The 24,903-nt window shown below is 37.9% G+C and overlaps 1 protein-coding gene across 50 annotated transcripts in view; it reads left to right on the forward strand.

Annotated features, from left to right (window-relative positions):
- Positions 1-24,903, forward strand: part of CSNK1G1 (casein kinase 1 gamma 1) — a 165,457-nt gene that overhangs the window by 81,195 nt on the left and 59,359 nt on the right. For all 50 annotated transcript variants that reach the window (XR_014058837.1, XR_014058835.1, XR_014058836.1 and 47 more), the window contains 2 exons: positions 1,248-1,288; positions 6,583-6,652. Coding sequence is in view for 46 of the 50 variants with exons in the window: in XM_081507406.1 (XP_081363532.1) it covers positions 1,248-1,288; positions 6,583-6,652 (111 nt within the window). In the remaining 4 variants the exon portion in view is untranslated. The remainder of the gene's footprint in view (positions 1-1,247; positions 1,289-6,582; positions 6,653-24,903) is intronic.

The raw sequence follows: 24,903 nt of genomic DNA on the forward strand, positions 1-24,903 counted from the left end.
TAAGCAGCCTTTTGTTCCCCAAATGCAAGGTTTTTATTATCAAAATAATCTATATTATATAAAATTAAAAACAGTCATTTAATACCTTAGTGTACATCTTTTTGTGTCCTTTTCCATGCATATATTCAGCTATGTATATATATAAAGATAACATTTACCTCTGTGTGTTACTTAAAAAATAGTCATACTGTACATACCTACAACTTTCAGTCAAGGTTTTGAGTATCTGAAATATGCAGAACATGATGTTAAGCACTGTAGGACATTGACAGAACCATTAAATAAAATCGCTACTCTCAAGATATTTGTAGTCTAGCTGACTAAGATAGGACAAAAATAAGAAGCAGTGTGAAGTCCAGTGCAGTGGCTGAGCTATATATGGTATATACAAAGCACTCAGGAGGAATTTACATTAGCCTCCAAGGATCAGTGGAGTTGAACTGAAGGTAGAGGTGAAGGTAGCTAAGTACCCGGCATGTAATGTGGGCTCAACCAACTGGTGGTTGTTGCTCTTATACTCATCCTAGGTTCTGACTCTAGGTATCTAGTATAGAAGAATATTGATTCCATTTCTACAGGTAGAGAAGTTGAGAGGGAAAAGGGTTAAACCTTCAGGAAGAACTTTGAGTTGTTTCAGTGTTGTCCGGGTGGAGAGCTGTGGCTGCACATAGGTAAAGATGTAGAGCTAGCGTGCTGGTGAAGGGTCAGAACAAGAGGGTCCTCTACTAAGAGACAGCAGATGAGTCTTATGCAGAGAGAGTCAGGCTGTAATAGGTTTTATTTCACAATGTCCTTTATGCCAACTAAGGTTGACACTAAATACCATGACAAAAAAATATAAAAGCCTTATTTGTCAGTGAGTTAGAAATAAGAGGGTTTGTGTTTATTGTGACAAGAATTAAAATCGCTCCATCTTTGTAATTCTGGCGTCTCTTCTTGAGTTGCCTCGTGACTTAATAGTTGGGAAATACTAAATAACAAAATGTGCATGTGACAGAGAGAGATTTGTTTTCTTTAAAATAAAAGATTCTCATGTCTAACTTAAATTTTCAAATTCTCAAGCTGTTTTTGTTCTTGTCCTGCTGGGTCTCATTATCTCTGTTTAGCTTTTCACTTACAAATCATGTTTCATATATGTGAACAGCATTGGGAATGTGACCTTTCTCATGACCCTGTAAGCTAAGATTTTGCTTTGCATTTCCCAGAATAAATGTCACTAAAACATATACATTCTGCTTTTCCCCTAGGTAAAAATCTCTACACCAATGAATATGTAGCTATCAAACTGGTGAGTAGAATCTATATTTGTGGTAATTATGTTTTAGTGCTCTCACCTTTCACATATCTTTTTACAGGAAATAATTGTAAGCGTTCATAAAAATACTAATTTTTTCCTTGCATATAATACCACACAGTCATTTCCTTCTAATATATATAGTGTTACAGCGATGAATCACTGTATACTGTGAAATGCTGTGCAGTTAGAAAATGCTAACTATAGTGTTAGCAATGATGAATCCAAAAAGTTAATTAAAAATAGCTAGAAGGAAAAAAAAATCCTAGTAATTTCTGTAAACTTTGTACATTTCACTGAGCTATTTTTATTTAACATTTTCTTATTCCTAAATATGACTTATCCACTTAAAAAATATAAAATATTTATCAATATACTTCCAAATCTGATCATCTAATCATTGCCTTAAAAAGATGTCAAACATGGAAAACACATCATGTGCTCAGATTTGAAGCAAAGAGTTCAGTTATTTTTGTCAGTGCTAATCTTATGAATAATTAATCTAGTCATTGAAAATAACATCCTGTTAAAGAATAATTCTGTTGTTTTTAAGGGTTAATGTTTTTAGAAGAGACAGTTCTTTAGCCTGTATTTAAGATTGATACAAAACCACTTCTAGCCATATGAAATGCTTTGTATAACTAGTTTCTATATAAATAGAAAGCTATATAAATATTGTCCTTCTAATAAATCCTAGTATGTTTCCCAGGATCTGCAGGTGGTTTGGCACTCTTAGTTGGAAGGCAGAGGCATTAATAAATAGTTGAAGGAAGTATCTTGTGGTAATCACTGTTTTTTTTCTAATGAATTGCACCTGCCACATCCACACTTGCTTTGTGGTTGGTCCTTTTCTCTCCTTAAGTTTGTTTGTGGAGGAGTTAGAGTTGTCCTGTGAAGAACTGATAGTCATCAGAGTAGTTTCTCTACAAAGAGGTGGACAGGGAGCAGGTCTGAGAGCAGGTAGCTGCCAAGGAACCAAGTATTTTCTTTTGTTTGTTGACTTGGAACTTTTGTTGGCAAAATGAGAGGAGGAAGAGAGATAATGCATATAACAATGCAGACCAGATATTCCCTCAGATTGAGTATCAAAGGATTAACTATATATTTTTACTTACGGGAATTTAATTATTCTGTAAAAGTATTCTCTAGTTCATCTCTTTTTTTTAACTTTTTCTGTTTCATTATTTTGGTAAGTTGGAATAATTTTGATTCTTTGAAACTAGTAATAGGAAGAAGCAGCCCCCTAAAACACTTTAACATATGTATGTTTATAATTGTCCCCTTACTTATCAAGACTTCAGGTAGGCGCAGCTTTTTCTATCTAGGTTTTTCCTTCTCGGCTCATACTAGGTAGCCTGTTTAGATAAGCTTGCATAACATATTATTGACATGACTGACCATTGCATTTCACTTACATTTTATTAAAGTTTTATTCTTCATATGGCCAAGAGTTAAAGCCAAATAGACTTCATGTTATCTGCTATGATATGCCTCAGTCCCTCATTTCTCTTTCAAATAAATCTTAAATAAAGGCTTTTTAAAGGATAACAGTCTTCTGTAGGCCTCCTCTCTTGCTCTGGGGCTGTGTTCTCTGTGGGAGATATGATGGCAGTAATTGAGCTCTCTTCACTGTAACAGCAAAATTTGCCTTAAGCATTACAGTCTTACCAGGTAGCCGTCTGCTGTTGGTTTAGAGTTTCAGGCAGGCATGTGTGCTCCCGAACAACCGTGATTCTGGCAGATAGCCAGCCCTCTATGGAGATGTCATCAGCATCTCACACAGAAATACAAGGAAGTCCTGTTCGTGGTACTTCAGTTCTACTTTGTTTGAATCTTCCTTGTAGGCTCCCATTTCTTGGATTTTTAGGAACAGTTTTTTAAAAATCAGATACAGTATAAACAAACTTGTGTAATAAACCCCTCCTTTACCCCATCAACTGAGGTTTCTGGAGTTCTTTTTGACAGGGGTTTTCTAACAGTTGTTTAAAAAGTTTTCTCTCTATGCTGCTAATCCCACTGCCTTTCGCCATCTGGAGATTGTTTGCAGTATCCTTTATTCATAGTGCTTTCAGAAGAGCACTTGACGCTCCAGTTGGCTGAGCAGGCTACAACTATGTGCTGAAGGGGTTGGCTGAAGGGTGTAAATCCTTCTGTCTATGATAAAAAGCCACTCATGCCTGAATATATGTGATGTGTACACCCACTTTCAGCCCTGTAGCTCTAAAGAGTTACTGCTTTTTTTAACCTGTTAACTTACTTTTCCAAGATCAGGTTGAGAATTTCCTATTAATGTTTCCAATATAAAGTTTGGGAGTATTATGTTTGAAGAAGGAGCTGTGTTTTTTAAAATTCATTGACTGTTGTGGTTTGTCAAAATTCAAGACTGTTTCTGCAGAAAGAACACTCCTGTTTCTAGTGTTTAAATCAACCTCTGGTCCCATATCAGTTTGTCATCACTGTTTCTCTTGGTTTCTTATAAATTATTAATGATTTTGCTAAAAGACAAATTCTGTGATTGGCTGCTTTGGTGGTGTTATATTAGAAGGTCTAAAACTGAATGGACACTCTCTATCTGAAGAGATAAATGAATAAGGAATATTGTGACTCTACAGTATAATTAGTCTTCTGTACATTTTTTTGGGACCACAGGAATCTTGAGAAACTTGAAGTCCGTCTCTGATGCTTCCTGATTTTGCAATCAAAGAAGTGTATGAGTTCTTTCGCAGAGCTCCTTAGGGCTTTGAAATATTCCAGTCTACCTGAATTGATTTAGATAAAACTTTCCTAGAAGCAAAGGGATAGACTCGATAACTTCAAGGAAAGATCTGAATTCTGTAATTTATGGATTCTGTATTTTTCAAAAAATGCAGAAAACTTCAGGTGGGTTCAGGAACAGCCTTCAAAGGTGATCAAAGAACTTAAAAATAGGACCAGTGAGGAAAGGTTAAAAAATTTGAAATTACTTTGCCTGAATAAAGGAAGTCTAGGAAATGATTGAAGAGCTTTGTTATTTGAAGATAGCTGTTACAGTATTCACAGATTAGTCAGGAGCTGTCTTATATTTGTTACTGAGGACATAGGAGAAATAGGCTGAAGTTTCAGTGTTGGAGATGACAGTTACATATAAAGATCTTCCAAACTATGAAACTTGTTAGACACGAGCATGAATTATCAAGGAAAGCTGAGGAACTCTCCTTTGAGCCTATCTTAAAAATAGGACATGTGATCATTCAATGAGGAGAGGACAGTTTTTTTCAGCAAATGGCGTTGAGGAAACTGGAGATCCACATGCAGTGAAGTGAGACCCTTTACGTCATACACCAAAATTAATTAAAAATGGATCAAAGACCTAAACATAACAGCCAAAACTATAAATTTCTTGGAAGAAAGCTTAGGGGAAAGGCTTCATAGCGTTAGATCTGGCAGTTCTTTTTTGGATGTAACACAAAGAGCATAAGCAAGAAAAGATAGGTTGGACTTTATCAAACTTAAAAACTTTTGTGCATCAGAAGACTCTGAACAGAGTGAAAAGAGAACCCATGTAATGGGAAAAAATATTTGAAAATTATATAAGAAATTGGTTCTCAAATTAACCATTTTTAGTTGTACAGTTCGTTGACATTTAAGTCCATTCACATTGGTGTGCTCCCATCACTATCATCCATCTCTGAAATTTTTTTCACCTTCCTTAACTAAAATTCTGTGCTCGTTAAACACCAGAAGCATTCCCCCCCACCCCCACCCCCACACTCCTGGGAGCTGCCATTCAACTTTCTGCCTATGAGTTTGACTGCTCTAGGTACCTTAGGTGGAAGCATTCAGTGTTTGTCCTTTTGGATCTGGCTTACTTCACTTAACATGCTGTCCCCAAGTTTCATCCATTTTGTGGCATGTGTCAGAATGTCTTTCCTTTTTATGGCTTAATAATATGCCATCACACATATGGAACAGAATGTAACCACATTTTATTTATCCATCCATTTGTTGATAGATATTTGGGTTGCTTTCACCTTTTGCCTATTGTGAATTATATTACAATGAACATGGGTCTACAAATACCAGTTTGAGTCAGCATTTTCAATTCTTTTGGGTATATATTTAGAAGTAGAATTGCTGGATCATGTGGTACTTCTGTATTTAACTTTTTGAGAAATTACTGTACTGTTTTCTTTAGTAACTATACTATTTTACATTCCCACTAGCAGTACACAAGGATTCCAGTTTCTCCACATGCTCACCAACACTTATTGTCTGTGTTTTTGATAACAGTCATCCTAATGGATATACAGATATATCTTTCAGAGTGATGTTTGATTTTTGTGGTTAGCTAGTTGCCTGTATGCTGTTAATTCAGAATGATTAGCCAACCAATTCTTGAAGTTTGGTGTAGAGCAAAGTGTGGTAGTGTGGCTGCTTTATCTTTGGCTATTTAGTAAACTCTATTTTTAAAAGCTTGAATACCATCCTGATTAAAGCTACATGTCTTAGTTGCACTTACAGTCTTTAATTCTCTTCAGTGTAAAATACACGTAACACTGTTCCTACAGCTTTGTTCATAATATCGAAAATTGAAAACAGTTCAGATGTTCAAACATTATCATTTGTGTGTATGTAAACACACACACACACAATAATATACAGTTTTACTTACTGCTATGGAATGTTATGATCACATTGTTGAATTTAAAGGCCCGTTACAGAACACCAAATATATAGTGTTCTCTCATTTACTTAAAATACATTTTGAGTCTATTTATATATATAAATATATGTATAAATAAATATTTGGAAAAACATTCACCTAAATGTTAATAGGGCTTCTCTTTCAAATGGTGGAGTCTTGGGGTATTTTTACCTTCTTTCTAATTTTTGTGTAAGTGAACTTTTTTCCTGAGCATATGTCAATTTTCCAAAAATAATAAAGCTATTTACTGCCAAAAATTCATAATAAAACAAGTAGGAAATACATGCTAGTATTTCATTAAAAGGTGTGACATCTGGTTTCCTAGGAGAAGATATTTCAGGAGAATACTTCATGATGAGAGAGCTATCCTTGAGTGGTGTCTCATACAGAGTATTTTTATTTAAATATCCATTGCAGAGATTGTGTATAATTCAACTTCATCTTCCCCTAGATGTACTTTCAAAGAGAAATTGCGGTAAGAAAATGCTATCATATATGAATATCATCGCTAAAATATTAAGTGGTCTTAACTCTGGCTTACTCTGAAAACCTAGGAATGGAAAAACTGTCAAATCTGATCACGATTTCTTTTCTTGGGTTTCAGGAACCAATAAAATCACGTGCTCCACAGCTTCATTTAGAGTACAGGTTTTATAAGCAGCTTGGCAGTGCAGGTAAGTCAATATTTTCTCCATTTATTTAGCATATAGCTTAGCTGGAAGCCCTAAAATATGTAAGTTTTCTTGTCTATCCTTTTTTGCCAAACCATATGTCTCCTCTGCTTATTGGATAGGTAGATACACATAGTCAACTGAAAAGCTGCTTACTCTGTGGCATCTGGAAGGGCAACTGAGTTGATCAGGGGACTGTGATGCCGTGACTGCCCACAATCCAACCTCTGAATGCTTTCATCTACCTGAAATACACATGTATGAAGTTCTGCTTTTTGGTAGTTTATCCATTCTCTTTTCTTTTCCTCTATGTATACAGAAAGAAAGGAGGAGGTATTGGTAATTTTCAAACTGCTTTCACCACATTGAGGCTACATATCCATCTTAAAGGCATATGTTAAAATATATCTTCTGAAATACCTTAACAGTCTCACTTTATTGTTCTCACCAATTTGGAAGACCTATCTATATGATTGTAATAATCCTTTGAGGATTTTAAGAAATTAAGTTTATAATTTTTAAAGACATTCCTGTGTTTTACCTAAAATCTCAAACTTCCGAAATACCTTACTAGCTTCCAGAAAAATATACTGACTAGGCAAATGTTACCAACCCTAAGGAGGTTGAACCCACAGGATACGTATTGCAGAAGATGAACTCCTTCAGTGCTAGTTTCATTATTTGACATTAACAGACATTCCTCTGTTTTATGCTTCTTCAGTGTGACAGTTGTTTTTGTGTGTGTATGTGTGTGAATGACTGTAACTTTCAAGTGCTATTACTGAAGGTACTATTGAAGGACTTTTGAATTTCATTTCCTAAAATATATAGAATTATAAAAGAGCCACTGGGTGTTATTCAAGTCATCTTATATACCCTGACCGTGGCAATAATCAGCCATGGTCGTAACCCAAGGAGGCCAGGATGAACATTTGTCTTTCATCGAACCTAACATGAGTTCTTGCAGTCGGCTCAAAGGCATTCATCTCAACTGTACATGCCGCCCCTCCCCTGCTCACCTGCAAGTCTTCTTTTAAGCTACATATCTTCAGTTCCTTCAGTTTTTGCATTGTGTGATTTACAGACACTTCACTGTCATTGCTCCCTTAGCAAGTATGAGTGTACACGTGTACACACTCCTAGTTTTATGATGTTCCTCTTAAATGAGCCTCATAAAACAGCACCAGCAACTGTGGATTTGGAGGCAGTGGGATTATTTATCTTTCTTTGATCTGGACATGGTACTTATATTAATTTAGATTAGCTATTTTAACAGCCATTTTACATGGTTGACTTTTATGCATTTATGGAGTTCTACTTGGTTGAAACCTTTACCTCTTTTTTATATAAACCACCATCAACCAAGGCTTTCTGCATTTTTCTGATTATATAACTGATTTTGATCACCCAAAATTTTCAAGGGTCATCTTGTTTTATCCTGTTATTACTAAGTACTAGGATACTTTCAAATCCTGATTGTTACTGATGATTACATATTGACTGTTTTTTAAACCATAGCTGCATATCCCCTTGCCCCTGCCCTCCTCCACAATACTAAGTAAGCTCCTTGAGAACAGGCTTGTGCCTGTTTTACCCCGCTGTCCCAAATGTGTCTCAAGGCCCAACATAGTTCTTTCACCTAACAGGAAGCTGGGATGTGTTTTGGTGACAGAAAAAAGTTGAGAAGATTTGAAAAGCATGTGTTGTAGATTTTTGCCAAGTTATTAAGAAAAATATTCTCTGAGGATGGCCAAAAAAGGAAATTTATTTATTTATGATAGGTAAGAAGTAGGTTTATTTAGAGAGATACACATTCCATAGACAAAATGCAATCCATTTCAAAAGGCAAGACTAGTCCTGAAAGAAACTTTCCATAGAGTATGGGCAATCTCAGAAGGTGAGAGGCCAGGAAATTTATTTTGAAAGTAGATCAGTTGACAAAGTAGATAAGATTTTACTATGTCTCCCTCTTAAGTGTGAGCATGAACACTAGAGCTTGTTCCTGATTTACAGGCATGAGCGTTTCTCTTCCTGTTTTTCTAGAGTGAAGTTCCCAGCTGTAAATGTGACTCATCGATAGTTAATCTTTGAGCAGCTAGAACACATATGTCACTCTCTTCAGAACCAAGGTGATGTTGTGGCCTTGTAAACAAACAACCTTTCATGCCCAAAGCACACGAACCAAAATAATGCAGTCATTGTTTTTACTCACTGGTGCTTTATCTTTCATTATTCAACATAGGACGTAGATGGAACATATCTGGTTATCATGACAAAGGAATACTTAAAAAAAAAAAAAAAAGAGCCCGTTGTGACTTAGGTTTGTTCAAGAAATTAATTGGTACTTACAAAACGGATGAAATTTGGGGACAGAAATGAGTGATTATGGATTTAATGAATACCCATATAGCTATTAGAGCTTGAGGCTGTAAATTCCTAAAATAAGAACTTTTGTGTTAGTTTGAGAATAGGACCATTTTTGTCCTTAAGTACCCAAATCTTATTCATTAACTTGGTTTTTGACATTTTAGTTTTCACATTGCCTTGACTGAATGATCTGGAAACTCATACCAGTTCTCTACACTTTTGTAGATAGAACAAAAATGGTAGCACTGGATGATTGTGGAACTCTTCCCGATTGTCCCTTCTTTTCCTTGTTTGATCCCTTAGCTTTGTCCCTTCCATACCATTCTGTTCTTTAGTGAACAGTCCACACTTCAAGCTTTGTTTATTGATTGTAACTTTGCCATCAAGAGTTTCAGAACCTGATTATTTACTATGAAGGTTGATACCTCTAAGATAATCAGGGAAGAAAGAGGGCCTTGAAACTGAGAATGAGGATTTTGGTCTTCCTGAAAGCTATCATTTTTTTCTTTTTTTCATTTATTGTAGAAACCAAATTATGAAATATTAAAGGGTATTTTAAAAGGAAATGGTGGTCCATCTCTTTACTTACCACCCTAACTCAACCACATTTCACCTGACTATTTCTCTCTTTTTCATATGCAGACATGTTTCATAATTAATCTCAGTTCACGTGTAATTGCGTGTCTTCATTTACTGAACATTGTGACATTTGTCTTGATGCCACATTAGATACATATTACTGATCATTGTATAACATCCTGTCAGCTTCATAGACCATAATTTAGGCATCGATTTTGTGTTGCCAGACATTTATAGTTTGTTTTTACTTGAAGAAAGCTTTTCCCCTGTTGATTTCTGATTGAGTATATAACTCAAAACTTTTCATATGTTCTGCCATTTACTCCCCATATGATAGTGTTTCTCAAATGTTTAAAAATCTATTAGATGATAGATAAAATTTATTCTGAAGGATTCCAGAGCAAAAATTACAGAAAGAAATTTCAGTAAGAGAAATTTGACTTCGTGTAACAATTAAAACAATGTGAAAGTAATCTAAATTTCATGAATATGGATCTGGATAAATAAATAATGATATATTTATACCATGGAGTTAACTATTAGAAACAAAGTGGTACTGCGTGCTAACATGGAAAGGTGCCCCAATATATTTTTTTAAGTATTATAAGAAGCTTTGTAAAATAGTATAACATGATTATATCTCTGTAGTACAAGAAAAACATACACAGATATGTCACATGAGCACAGAAAATACCTAAATGACTATTGTTGTTGTTCAGTCGGCTAAGTCGTGTCCAACTCTCTGCGACCCCATGGACTGCAGCATGCCAGGCTTCCCTGTCCTTTACTATCTCCCAGGGTTGCTCAAATTCATGTCCACTGAATCAGTGATGCTGCCAACCATCTCATACTCTGCTGCCCTCTTCTCCTTTTGCCTTTAATCTTTTCCAGCATCAGGGTCTTTTCTGATGAGTCAGCTCTTCACATCAGGTAGCCAAAGTATTGAAACTTCTGCTTCAGCATCAGTCCTTCCAATGAATATTCAGGGTTGATTTCCTGTAAGATTGACTGGTTTGATCTCCTTGCAGTCCAAGGAACTTACAAGTCTTCTCCAGCACCACAATTCAGAAGCATCAATTTTTTGGTGCTCAGCCTTCTTTATGGTCCAACTCTCACATCTATACATATGACTACTGGAAAAATCATAGCTCTGACTATACGACCTTTGTTGGCAAAGTAGTTTTCAGGCAGAAGTTGAACAGTTAATACATTCTGGATGTTGTAAAGGAGATTTGTGCACTGGATAAAAAGTTAGAATATATGACTTTTTAAGACCTATTTGCACACTGAAATTGTATTAAAAACTCTCAAAGACCATGTTACCGTGTAGATATTTATAGTTGGTATCTTACTCAGTTTCTAAAGTTAATTACATCAACAATATAACCCTGGCAAAGTGGACACCCAGTAGTTAGAATCGAAATGGGAATATTATCTACTGTTTTCACATACTTGTATGTGCAGGGGTGGAATAGATTTTTATTTGCAGATTATGGTGTAGTTATTAAACTTGATAATGCTGGAGAATTTCCAAATTTATTACATATAAAGAAAAACAATATCTTAAACATGTGACACTATATGTTATACAATATTTTCAACTCTGAAACTGTATGTAATAATTATGAAACATTATTATATTCTTTGCTGTTGGAACATCAAAGTTTTAGGTTTTCTCCTGTGACTAAACCAAGTACAATCTTCAGTTTTTGTCTTATTTTTGCTTTTTTCTTTCTTAAATCGCTGTTTTGATTTTTCACAGTACAAAGGGCTTTGGAATTGAGCACAATATGCTTTCTTTTCATGTGTACTTTCTATAGGTTGTTCTGAGTACACAAGATTAGAAATGAAGGACTTAAAGATTGACTCTGGATTCCCTGGGACTTGCTTGCCCTCCTGGTAGCTTAAGTATTTGTTTAGTACAGTGTGCCAGCTTCACAAGAAAGAATAGCGGGATTTAATCATGATAATTAAAGACTGTAAGCCTTGCATTCAGCAGATGAAAGCACCCAGTGAGCTGCAACTATCTTTCTTATTTTCTTATTTTCCTCAGCGATCAGTGTTGGACTAATTGTATTATAGTCACCATGGGTAAGTTCCGAACTTATTTTCCTGTTATGGGAATGTTTTAGGTTTCTCTGTGTTCTGAGTACCTTTTACTTAGGAGAGTATATACATTGTCAGTTTTTAAATTTCCCAACCCACAAATCTTTCATCCTGTACACCTCCTACTTTTGTTTGTATCCTGACACACAGGAACGGGACTTGGTGGATAGTATGTTTGGGTCAGGGACAGGCAAAACCAGTGGCCTCCACAGAGAGGAGGCCTAAATATAAGAGGGACAGTATGAGCGTGAAATTTCATAGCTAGATAGGGGCTACTCACATAATAGGGGCCAGTGTATGTTTGGTAATTAACAAAAAATGAATAAACCATAACCAAGGGTGCAGCTAAAGTGGCAGGAGAGAGGGAAGAAGGGAGAAGGAATGAGGCAGCAAGAACAGAAGCAAATGAAAGAACATGGGGGAGAGGTGAATAGTCAAATGCAAGAAAACAGGACTCTGGATACAGAAATAAGAGTACAAGTGATAAAATCTGGTGGAGGCCTCTGACTTAGCCAGAAGGAGCAAAAAATTCCCTTCTATCACTGTTCTCAGAGCTAGCTATTTCTCAGAAACAGTGGTTTTGCACAGTAGGTTTGGCATTTTTATTCACAAGCATTAGGGTTCAGTGCAGTTCAGTCTCTCAGTCGTGTCCGACTCTGCGACCCCATGAACCACGGCACGCACGGCCTCCCTATCCATCACCAACTCCTGAAGCCTACTCAAACTCATGTCCATCGAGTCGGCGATGCCATCCAGCCATCTCATCCTCTGTCGTCCCCTTCTCCTCCTGCCCCCAATCCTTCCCATCATCAGGGTCTTTTCCAATGAGTCAACTCTTCGCATGAGGTGGCCAAAGTATTGGAGTTTCAGCTTCAACATCAGTCCTTCCAATGAACACCCAGGGCTGATCTCCTTTAGGATGGACTGATTGGATCTCCTTGTAGTCCAAAGGACTCTCAAGAGTCTTCTCCACACCACAGTTCAGAAGCATCAATTCTTTGGTGCTCAGCTTTCTTTATAGTCCAACTCGCACATCCATACATGAGTACTGGAAAAACCATAGCCTTGACTAGACAGACCTTTGTTGGCAAAGTAGTGTCTCTGCTTCTTAATATGCTATCTAGGTTGGTCATAACTTTCCTTCCAAGGAGTAAGCGTCTTTTAATTTCATGTCCACAATCATCATCTGCAGTGATTTTGGAGCCCCCAAAAATAAAGTCTGACATTGTTTCCACAGTTTCCCCATCTATTTCCCATGAAGTGATGGGACCAGATGCCATGATCTTAGTTTTCTGAATGTTGAGCTTTAAGCCAACTTTTTCACTCTCCTCTTTCACTTTCATCAAGAGGCTGTTTAGTTCCTCTTCACTTTCTGCCATAAGGGTGGTGTCATCTGCATATCTGAGATTATTGATATTTCTCCTGGCAATCTTGATTCCAGCTTGTGCTTCTTCCAGCCCAGCGTTTCTCATGATGTACTCTGCATATAACTTAGCATTAGGGTAAGTTATGGTAAATTCCCATCACTTCACTTGGCATTTGGAAAGGCCTAACTTATAATATTGGCTTCCCTGGTGGCTCAGTCGTTAAAGAATCTGCCCACAATGCAGGAGACCTACGTTTGATCCCTGGGTCGGGAAAATCCCCTGGAGAACAGAATGGCTACTCACTCCAGTATTCTTGCCTAGAGAATTCCCTGGACACAGCCTGGTAGGCTACAGTCCATGGGGTCTCAAAATATGAGGGTTCCCAGGTGGCTCAGTGGTAAAGAATCTGCCTGCCACTGCAAGAGCTATAGGAGGCACAAGTTAAATCCCTGGGTCGGGAAGATCTCCTGGACAAGGAAACACCAACCCACTCCAGTATTCTTGCCTGAAAAATCCTATGGACAGAGGAGCCTGGTGGGCTGCAGTGCATGGGGTCCACAAAGAGTTGGGCACAACCTAGCAACTAATCACAGCAACATATAAATAAATAATACAGTCATCTGTTTGCTACTAGAGCCTTCTTAATTGTGTTGAGAGATCCTAAATGTAGTAGAGCCACTGATCTTGTTCCAGTTAAACTTTTAATTCCACTTCCACCCAGCAACCTACCTGGGAAGAATTCTCAAGGGCTCTAGGAATAAATATCATATCAGAGCTGATCTAAGCCTGAGCTGCCATGCCCTGGCTTTCCAGCAGCGATTCTAATCTGCTAATGACTGTTCTGCTTTGGCTTTCTTGTAAAAGAGATGCTAATCCTCAAATTAAAGACAAGAAGAGAGTATTCCCTGACAGTCCAGTTGTTAGGATTGTGCACTTCCACTGCAGGGGGGCGTAGGTTCGATCCCTGGTCAGGGAACTCTAACTGGCTGTGCAGCAAGGCAAGCAAGCAAATAAATAAATAAATTTTAAAAATAAAAAAGGCATCAAGATACTTACTGAAATTTCACAGTGTAACAAATAATAAAGCCTAGGCAAAATCTTGTTGGGAAGAGAAAGCAAATGCCTGCTGCTGCTGCTGCTAAGTTGCTTCAGTCATGTCTGACTCTGTGCGACCCCATAGACTGCAGCCCACCAGGCTCCCCCATCCCTGGGGTTCTCCAGGCAAGAACACTGGAGTGCGTTGCCATTTCCTTCTCCAATGCATGAAAGTGAAAATTGAAAGTGAAGTTGCTCAGTCATGTCCGACTCTTAGCAACCCCATGGACCGCAGCCTACCAGGCTCCTCCATCCCTGGTATTCTCCAGGCAAAAGTACTGGAGTGGGTTGCCAGTGCCTTCTCCGAAATGCCCACTAGGTACTTTATATGGTTGTTTCATTCTTCCCATTTTGAGCTAAAGGAAGGTTGCTATCTTACTTATCGAGGAGCACACAGTAGAAAAACCTAAGCTAGGAATGTGTTTATCTTATGTTTTTGTACAAATTTTTGTCTTTTTTGTGTACTGAGCAGACGCCTGGCGCCTTATACCCATTATCCCTTGCCTAATTGTAATAAACTAGTGAAAGCTGTAAAAGTGTCAATTGAAGCAAAGCCCCAGAACTTTCCCCCAGTGAAATAGTAGGATTTCCTGTTTCATATGGCACCCCCTAATTTCATGCCTTTGTTATCTATGAAATCTTTTATAGCCTTGGGTGATCTATGTTTTGAAACATTTCTTTCCGAAGTAAATTAATCATTTGTGTTGAATACTTTCTCCATGTGTGCAACTGAAGAGCTCAGAGCTACTCTATGCAAGCCATTTTTTCACCCACCGAAATCTTTATGCTATGACTAAAGTATTCATATTCTGTTTGCCTGTATGGGCAAAGAACCTGAAAAAGAATGAATATATGTATATGTATAACTGAATCATTGTGCTGTACACCTAAAAGTAACATTGTAAATCAACTGTTTGTCAATAAATTTTTTTAAAAAAAGTATTCATACGACTGATTGGGCTTTGCAGTTTTGAAGTTTCTGGGAGGGAATGGTTTTATATGTCATCAGAAAAGATTGGGGGAAAGAGGGCTTCCGTAGTGGCTTGGTGGTAAAAAAAAAAAAAAATATCCGCCTGCCAGTGGAGGAGCTATGGGTTTGATCCCTGGTCTAGGAAGATCCCACATGCCGCAGATCAGCTAAGCATGTGCACCACATTTACTGAGCCTGTGGTGTAGAGGCTGCGAGCCATAACTACCACACCCATGTGCCGCGACTACTAAAGCCCGTGAACCTAGAGTCACCGCAGTGAGAAGCCCACATACTGCAGCTAGAGCGTAACCCCTGCTCTCTGCAGGTAGAAAAAGTCTGCACAGCAACGAAGACCCAACACAGCCAACGATAAATAAGTAAATAAAATTATTTTTTAAAAGGGACAGGGGATACTGGTTGGTCCCAGAAGAAGAACTCTGAATCCAGGCAATTGTTAAATTAACAGGAATTTGGTTTTACTTCATCAGAGGAATAAAGCATAGATGTGAAGAAAATCATGAGAAAGCATGAGACTGGCAAACCCCTCCTATAGTGTGGTGAAGTTCCTTAGGAGTACATTGTAAACAGGCTGGGCAAACACAGGAAGCAGTACACAGGAAAATTAAAACATAAGATCATCTGAAGAGATGCTGGAAAGATGGTAATTTTACTGAAATAGAAGTAAATCACATAACAAGAGTAGTTACGTACAAGTAACACATGTCAGCTTAGATGTTCAACAGTTAGGAGTGCTTTAAGGAATTGAGAAGAAATGTTTTGGTCCCCAGTTGGGCAGAAAGTTTTCATAACAGGAAAAAGGATGAAATGGTGAACTTGGTAAAAGAAAGTGAAATCTGGATTCTTTCTTGCCATGCATAAGTTTTTCAAAAGTCTGCCAGAGATACCATGGAGAGAGAAGACATACACCACTAAATTCAGGGAAAACGGATCTTAATTGAGATAAATGGACAGCCTTGAAATGACATCTTGAAGACTGAAGATTTAGACACTTGCCCTCTCTAATTATAGGCAGTGTGTGTAAGTGGAGACAGCCAATGGGAGCGAGGAGAAATTTAGCCTAGATTTTCTCATTGTTTTTCTGTGACTTATTGTTAACCATGTGCCCCTGCTATGCCTCAGTCTCCCTATTCGCGCACCAGGGGAAACCTCCTCTTTCTTACAGAGTTTGCAGACCTTCTAGAGCTGAATGAGGTAATGTCTGTAAAGGCCTTGAATCCTTAAGGGAAAAGTGCTGTATAAACACAAGGCAGTATTGTTTTACATTGAAACTGAAGATCTAACTTTCCTGTAGAAATATCCTATTTACATTTCTCATAGTTTTGAAAGATTGCAGAACAAAGAGTTAACAGTTTCATTTTTGAAGAATTTTTGATGGATTCTCAAACAATAGTGAGTAAATATTTCACAGTCCTCCTTCTGACTTCATAGAGCAGAATTCCACTGTGGTGAATCCACCACAGCTGTGATCTTGAGGGAGATGTTTGTCTCTTTCAGAGGAGCTGAATGTGGTTGGGTAGAAATAACAGTTAAGAGCCTGCTTGGTGAAATGAACACTTCTACAGCTCCCCAGCCTCTCATGCCAGTTTCGGGGAACGCTTGACCACAGCCATCTTTTACTATTTGGAAAAGAAGATCGGGAAAAACAAATTCAAACAGTCAATACCTACTCTTTGTTTGGTAAAACAGAATTGAAACCATCATGCAAAGATCAAGCCAAGGGATTCATTTATATTTGGTCCTTAGCATAACTGGATTCATCTATGAATTCTCAAAGGAAGTGGTCTTACTAGTGATGAACTACTGAAGCATCACAAGTAAGGTTTATTACAGGGGTCTGTGGGAATGTTAGTGAATGTCGTTGCCCCCCAAAGTGAAAAATGCAAACAGTTGACCTATATCCTGCCTCCAGTGTGGAAGGTGAGATTTCTTAGGAAGCCAGACAGTATAAAAGAACAAATAGTAAATGTTTTAGGCTTTGTGACAAGTATTGTCTCTCTTGCAAGTATTCACCTCTTGTTAACTATCTTCAGCTTTTGTTGTCCTTGTAGTGCAAACATAGCCAAAACCAATTTGTAAGCAAATAAGCTATATTCCAATAAAGGTTTATTCTTGGACACTGAAATTTGAATTGTATGTAATTTGCACTTATGAAGTATTCTTTAAATTTTTTTCAAACATTTAAAAATATAGAAACCGTTCTTAGTTCTCTAATTATGCAAAAATAGATGGGCCAGATTTGACCTAAAGGCTATAGTTTGTTGATCTCTGCTCTCACATGGCAGTGACCACAACTCTTTATTTCTTATCGCTCAGTTCAGTTTGTATAATACAGGAATTACTTCAGGGAGTACTTCTTTATTCCTTGTATACATGCCACACATGAAGCTCTGGAATGAGAGAACTTACAAAAAGAGAACGTATCCCTTACTCTGTGGACTTTTCAAAGTGTAATATGCTGCTAGATTGTGAACTTATTTTTCCCATTTATTGAAGTATAGTTGATTTACAACTATACTTGTGTTAATTTTTGCTATACAGCAGAGTGCTTCAGTTGTACTTTCTTTTTCATATTCTTTTCCATTATGGCTTATCATGGGTTATTGAATATAGTTCCCTGTGCTATACTGTAGGACCCTTGTTGTTTATTCTGTATATTATAGTTTACACCTGCTAATCCCACACTCCCGATCCATCCTCACCACATCCCTCTCACACAAGACAACCACTGGAATGTTCTCTATGTCTGTGAGTCTATTTCTGTTTTGTAGATAAGTTAATTTGTGTCATATTTTAACTTTCCCATACAAATGATGTCCTATGGTATTTGTCTTTCTCTTCCTGATTTACTTCACTTAGTAGGATAACCTCTATGTCCATTCATTTTGCTGCAAATGGCGTTATTTTATTCTTTTTTATGGCTGAGTAGTATTCCATTGTATATATGTACCATATCTTTATCTATTCACCTGTCAATGGACATTTAGGTTGTTCCCATGTCTTGGTTATTGTAAACAATACTGCAATGAACATTGGGGTGCATGTGTCTTTTCAAATTATAGTTTTCTCTGGATATATGCCCAGGAGTAGAATTGCTGGATCATATGGCAATTCTAATTTTAGTTTTTTGAGCAACTTCCAGGCTGTTTTCATAGTGACTGCACCAATTCACATTCCCACCAACAATGTAGGAGTTTCCCTGGATTGTGAGCTTTTTTAAGGATGAGAAGCATCTTTTATTCATTGTAGTATTATTTGCAAATCATTTCACCAAAAGAAGAGACTCAATACATGTCTGTTAAATTGATAAAATCTCAGTATATAAACTCTCAGTAGTATTTCACTGGCAGTGAGATCACCAAGTTAAATTGCAGCTCCGTTTACATGTCCTCTCCCTTTGAGACTCTCAACTGCTTTATTTGCTTATGCTAGCAATTCTTGATTAATTGTATTAAGGAAGCAGAATAGAGATATGAGTGAACAGTTCAAGATACCAGAACAAAGTCCACCAAATTTTTTTCTTCAAGGATTTGGTGCATAGTCAGAGACATTTATATCCACTATTAACTGAAAACTCAACATCCAAGAACTGCCTGGCAAAAGTTTTAGAATTTAAATTCTTTAAAGGTAGGGAGTGTGTGTGGTTCTCATCAATATAATGGCTGTGTCATTGCACACCTTCGTACATAAATGGCCCATCAGCAATTGAGAATTATTTGGACTCAATCACATTGAACCAGTTGTCATAACTTGTCAGGTATTTGCTTGGCTTCACTTTTCAGCAGTTACAGTTCAGGAAAGATCTCTTACTCTGCTACCTAAAAAAGAGAGTAACTTTAAAGAAAGAATTTACAACTATCTGTGTGCAGCTTGCCCAAAGGACAAAAAAATTTTTTCACTTAAATCATTTTATAAGTTATGGAGAAAACCAATATCATTGAAGGTTTGGAAAAATATGTAAAAGAGTTAATCTCTCTACTCACAACTACTATCCTCATGTGTACTTCCTTGATCTTTTTATGTATAAAAAATTTTTCATTAAAATTTTTCTGGTTTCAATATAAGATGGCGATCTGTTTATCAAATGAGAAGGAATAAGTTTCAAACACTGCTGAGGTTCTTGTAGCATTATCATCCAGTATGGATTTGAGAGATAATAATCAGTCAGTAACTAGACCACCAGCTATCACAGATCACACCTCACGTCTATCTACTAGTTTATAGGTATTTTATTTCTTTTAAAAGGCTAGAATTTCAAGGATGACAACTTTTCTAAGGAAACCAACTGTTAAAAACAGTGTAGTCACATGTCAAGTTAGGAGCTAAAGTTAGCACACAGGTGATAATCACATATAATCAAAGATAGCCTTGAAAAATCTAAATTGCCCATGGAGTATAGAGTGTAGTCTAATTGGATTTGTGTGTATAATCATGCTCAGTAAATATGTACTCCTTGGAAAAATGTGTACTAAATGGTTGAATCTGTAGTATATTCAGTGCTGCATAGTTTATGTAATAAGGTATGCATATGCAAAATACTTTGTTAGTTTTTTTTTAATTTCTTAAATTTTTTCTAGCCAAGTATATATCATTAAGTGGATTTGGTGCTTACACCATTCCACATCACACTCTTCCTTTCTGCTAATTTTTATGAAAGACGTGACCTAGTGCTATGTTAGATGTTTACTTCTCTATTTTCTGTCTGTAAGCTCCCTAAGGAGAGAGTCTCTGTCTTACTTATCTTTCTTTTTTTCTTCCTTCCCTTAAGCAACTAGTGTAGTGTCTTTCACATAGTGTTTAGCAGTGATGGTTAAAGATGAGGAAGAGAAACAATTATATGTGTACATTGGTAAACATCATTTGATTGTAAATAATAATCTACTGCAATTAGCTGTGGTTTTAAAAGAGGATTTGCTGAAAAATGATAGGGACATACACTGTATAACTGAGGAAGGAAATATACAGGTCTCATTAGGGATTGGAACAAAGCACTTAGAAAGCCTGTAGGAACTGTTCAGTTCAGTCGCTCAGTCGTGTCCAACTCTTTGCGACCCCATGGACTGCAGCACTCCAGGCCTCCCTGTCCATCACCAAATCCTGGAGTTTACTCAAACTCATGTCCACTGAGTTGGTGATGCCATCCAACCATCTCATCCTCTGTCGTCCCCTCTTCTCGCCTTCAATCTTTCCCAGCATCAGGATCTTTTCCAGTGAGTCAGCTCTTTGCATCAAGTGGCCAAAGTATTGGAGTTTCAGCTTCAACATCAGTCCTTCCAATGAGTATTCAGGATTGATTTCCTTTAGGATGGACTGGTTGGATCTCCTTGTAGTCCAAGGGACTCTCAAAAGTCTTCTCCAACACCACAGTTCAAAAGCATAAATTCTTCGGTGCTCAGCTTTCTTTATAGTCCAACTTTCATATCCATAGATGACTACTGGAAAAACCATAGCCTTAACTAGACAGACCTTTGTTGGCAAAGTAACGTCTCTGCTTTTTAATATACTGTCTAGGTTGGTCATAAATTTTCTTCCAAGGAGTAAGAGTCTATTTATTTCATGGCTGCAGTCACCACCTGCAGTGATTTTGGAGCCCAAGAAAATAAAGTCTCTCACTGTTTCTACTGTTTCTCCATCTATTTGCCACGAAGTGATGGGACCGGATGCCATGATCTTAGTTTTCTGAATGTTGAGTTTTAAGCCAACATTTTCACTCTCTTTCACTTTCATCAAGAAGCTCTTTACTTCTTCTTCACTTTCTGCCATAAGGGTGGTGTCATTTGCATATCTGAGGTTATTGATATTTCTCCCGGCAATCTTGATCCCAGCTTGTGCTTCTTCCAGCCCAGCGTTTCTCATGATGTACTCTGCATATAAGTTAAATAAGCAGGGTGACAGTATACAGCCTTGACGTACTCCTTTTCCTATTTGGAACCAATCTGTTGTTCCATGTCCAGTTCTAACTGTTGCTTCCTGACCTGCATACAGATTTCTCAAGAGGCAGGTCAGGTGGTCTGGTATTCCCATCTCTTTCAGAATTTTCCACAGTTTATTGTGATCCACACAGTCAAAGGCTTTGGCATAGTCAATGAAGCAGAAGTAGATGTTTTTCTGGAACTCTCCTTTTTTTGATAATCCAGCAGATGTTGGCAATTTGATCTCTGGTTCCTCTGCCTTTTCTAAAACCAGCTTGAACATCTGGAATTTCACGATTCACGTATTGTTGAAGTCTGGCTTGGAGAATTTTGAGCATTACTTTACTAGAGTGTGAGATGAGTGCAATTGTGCGGTAGTTTGAGCATTCTTTTGCATTGCCTTTCTTTGGGATTGGAATGAAAACTGACCTTTTCCAGTCCTGTGGCCACTGCTGAGTTTTCCAAATTTGCTGGCATATTGAGTTCAGCACTTTCACAGCATCATCTTTTAAGATTTGAAATAGCTCAACTGGAATTCCATCACCTCCACTAGCTTTGTTCGTGGTGATGCTTCCTAAGTCCCACTTGACTTCACATTCCAGGATGTCTGGCTCTAGGTGAGTGATCACACCATCGTGATTATGTGGGTCACGAAGATCTTTTTTGTATAGTTCTTTTGTGTATTCTTGCCACGCCTTCTTAATATCTTCTGCTTCTGTTAGGTCCATACCATTTCTGCCCTTTATTGAGCCCATCTTTGCATGAAATGTTCCCTTGGTATCTCTGTTTTTCTTGAAGAGATCTCTAGTCTTTCCCATTCTATTGTTTCCCTCTATTTCTTTGCACTGATCACTGAGAAAGGCTTTCTTATCTCTCCTTGCTATTCTTTGGAACTCTGCATTCAAATGGGTATATCTTTCCTTTTCTCCTTTGCTCTTTGCTTCTCTTCTTTTTACAGCTATTTGTAAGGCTTCCTCAGACAGCCATTTTGCTTTTTTGCATTTCTTTTTCTTGGGGATGGTCTTGCTCCCTGTCTCCTGTACAATGTCACAAACGTCCGTCCATAGTTCTTCAGACACTCTGTCTATCAGATCTAGTCCCTTAAATCTATTTCTCACTTCCGCTATATAATCGTTAGGGATTTGATTTAGGTCGTACCTGAATGGTCTAGTGGTTTTCCCTACTTTCTTCAATTTCAGTCTGAATTTGGCAATAAGGAGTTCATGATCTGAGCCGCAGTCAGTTCCCTGTCTTATTTTTACTGTGTAGAGCTTCCCCATCTTTGGCTGCAAAGAATATAATCAGTCTGATTTCGGTGTTTTCCATCTGGTGATGTCCATGTGTAGAGTCTTCTCTCGTGTTGTTGGAAGAGGGTGTTTGCTGTGACCAGTGCATTCTCTTGGCAGAACTCTATTAGCCTTTGCCCTGCTTCATTCTGTACTCCAAGGCCAAATTTGCCTGTTACTCCAGGTATCTCTTGACTTCCTACTTTTGCATTCCAGTCCCCTATAATGAAAATGACATCTTTTTAGGGTATTAATTCTAGAATGTCTTGTAGATCTTCATAGAAACGTTGAACTTCAACTTCTTCAGCATTACTGGCCAGGGCATAGACTTGGATTACTGTGACATTGAATGGTTTGCCTTGGAAATGAACAGAAATCATTCACTACTTTTTGTCTCTGGCCTTCTATCAAACTCTTCTGGACTCTGACACTATATTTGACCCTCCTGCTTTAGGGTTGTAAAAACTTTTGCCTTGGTTTCTGTGAGACCTCTTTATTTGCTCTGTATTATCAGCCTTCTCTGCTTCTCCTTACATTTGATGGAAAGATCCTTTTATGTAGCCCTTCTCCATTTAAGCATCAGTAGAGAGTGACTCAAGTTCTGTGTCTCAGTTGGAAGTTCCTAGGAAAGAGACTTCCTAGGTAGCTCAGTGGTACAGAATGTACCTGCTAATACAGGAGATGCAGGTTTGATCGCTGGGTCAGGAAGAGCGCATGGAGAAGGAAATGACAACCCACTGAAGTATTCTTGTCTGGAAAATTCCCATAGACAGAGGATCCTGGTGGGCTGCAGCCCTTGGGGTCGCAAAAGAGTAGGACATGACTTAGTAACTAAACAGCAACAACAAGGAAAGTGACTCACTGACTCAGTTTGGAGTAGCTTTTCAATCCAGATCCTGATGCTCTGATAAGGAGGCAGAGGATCACGTGGACTCCACCACTCAGCATAGAGCACGCTCTCTAAGAATGTGGCACAAGAACTGGGAGATAGCAGTTGACAGTGTGACAAAAGAATAGTGGACTCACAGACCATACATTTTTACTCTTCATGTACCAGTTTCTAGAAAGCAAAGCATTTTGCCTTGAGACATTTCAACATACTGAGATTCTCAAAGTGGGAAGTAGAGTCTAAAAACAACCACCATGTCATGTCCTTGCAAAGGGCAGTGAGTACTCTTAGAAAGAGTAATGCCTCTTTCACAGCTGATTGTATCTGTGTTATACTTATCATATGCTTGTTGGAGAAGAATTAATCTTAAGAGAAAAGCCTTCTTTGGGCCTGTATTAAAAGAGACCGATCTTCTTATACTTAGAGGAGCCTGGAACAGTGATATTTTAATATATATATAGCATGCTTTTAATATAGAATTTAGAAAATATGAAATAATATAAACTGTACAGATTTGATCCATCTTTTTGTTTTGTTTTTGTACTATTTCTCTAAACACACCAACATGGAACGATGAATTTCAAGCCATTTCTGCCAAACTTCCACCCTTCTAAAGCCTGCTGCTTTCAGCATGAGTGGCATATTTGAAATAAGTAACCATTGGGGCAACAGCAGAAGCCTCATATTAAAAAAAGTTAAAATCCTGTCCCCTGGGTAAAGGGTGAGGAGGATGTGTGGAAATATCTGAGTATATTTGAATATACTTTGCAGAAGGAGCGGCAGCAGTGTCACTGTTGTTCCTCTCAGGGAGAAGAACCCAAATACGAAAGTGTGCTTGAGCTAGTGAGTCAGTAGCAAGTGCCTGAGGTGGGCATGTGAAAACCATCTCTGTCTTGACACTGACTCACAGACATAGGGAATAGACTTATGACTGCCAAAGGGGAGGCGGTGTTGGGGAGGGATGGATGTGAGTTTGGGATTAGCAGATGCAAACTAGTTTATATAGGATGGAGGTCCTACAAGGTCCTACTGTACAGCACAAGGAACTATATTCAATATCATTACGATACGTAATGGAAAAGAATATAAAAAACAATGTATGTGTATGTATAACTGAATCACTTTGCTATACAGCAGAAACTGACACAACATTGTAAATAGCTTATATTTCAATTTTAAAAATATCCTCTATATATGGAGCAAACTTCAGACAAGGGCAAGTATGTTGTGCTTGTCATCTTTTCCTCTTAAAGAGTCCGTATGCATGCATGTGCATTTCCAAATCTACCTACGTTGTCCGGAAATATTTTAAAATGGCATTTAGGACTTCCCTGGTAGTCCAGTGGCTAAGAATCCGCCTGCCATTGCAGGGGACATGGATTTGATCTCTGGTCCGGGAGGATCCCCTGTGCCGTGGAGCAACTAAGCTCATGCACTGCAACTAATGAGCCTGCGTGTCTGGATCCATGCTCTGCAACAAGAGAAGCCTTCGCACCTCCATGAAGAATAGCCCCCACTCTGCAACTATGGAAAGCCCTGTGTGCACTAGTGAAGACCCAGCACAGCCAATATATAAATAAATCTTTTATTTTTAAAGGACATTTAAATGCTTCTATTGATGTTATAGCATAAATCCAATCTGTAGTAAATTGTTAATTTTGTGAA

This window comes from Giraffa tippelskirchi, chromosome 7 (genome assembly GCF_054371585.1).
Source record: "Giraffa tippelskirchi isolate mGirTip1 chromosome 7, T2T-mGirTip1v1.2.pri, whole genome shotgun sequence".
Lineage (NCBI taxonomy): Eukaryota > Metazoa > Chordata > Mammalia > Artiodactyla > Giraffidae > Giraffa > Giraffa tippelskirchi.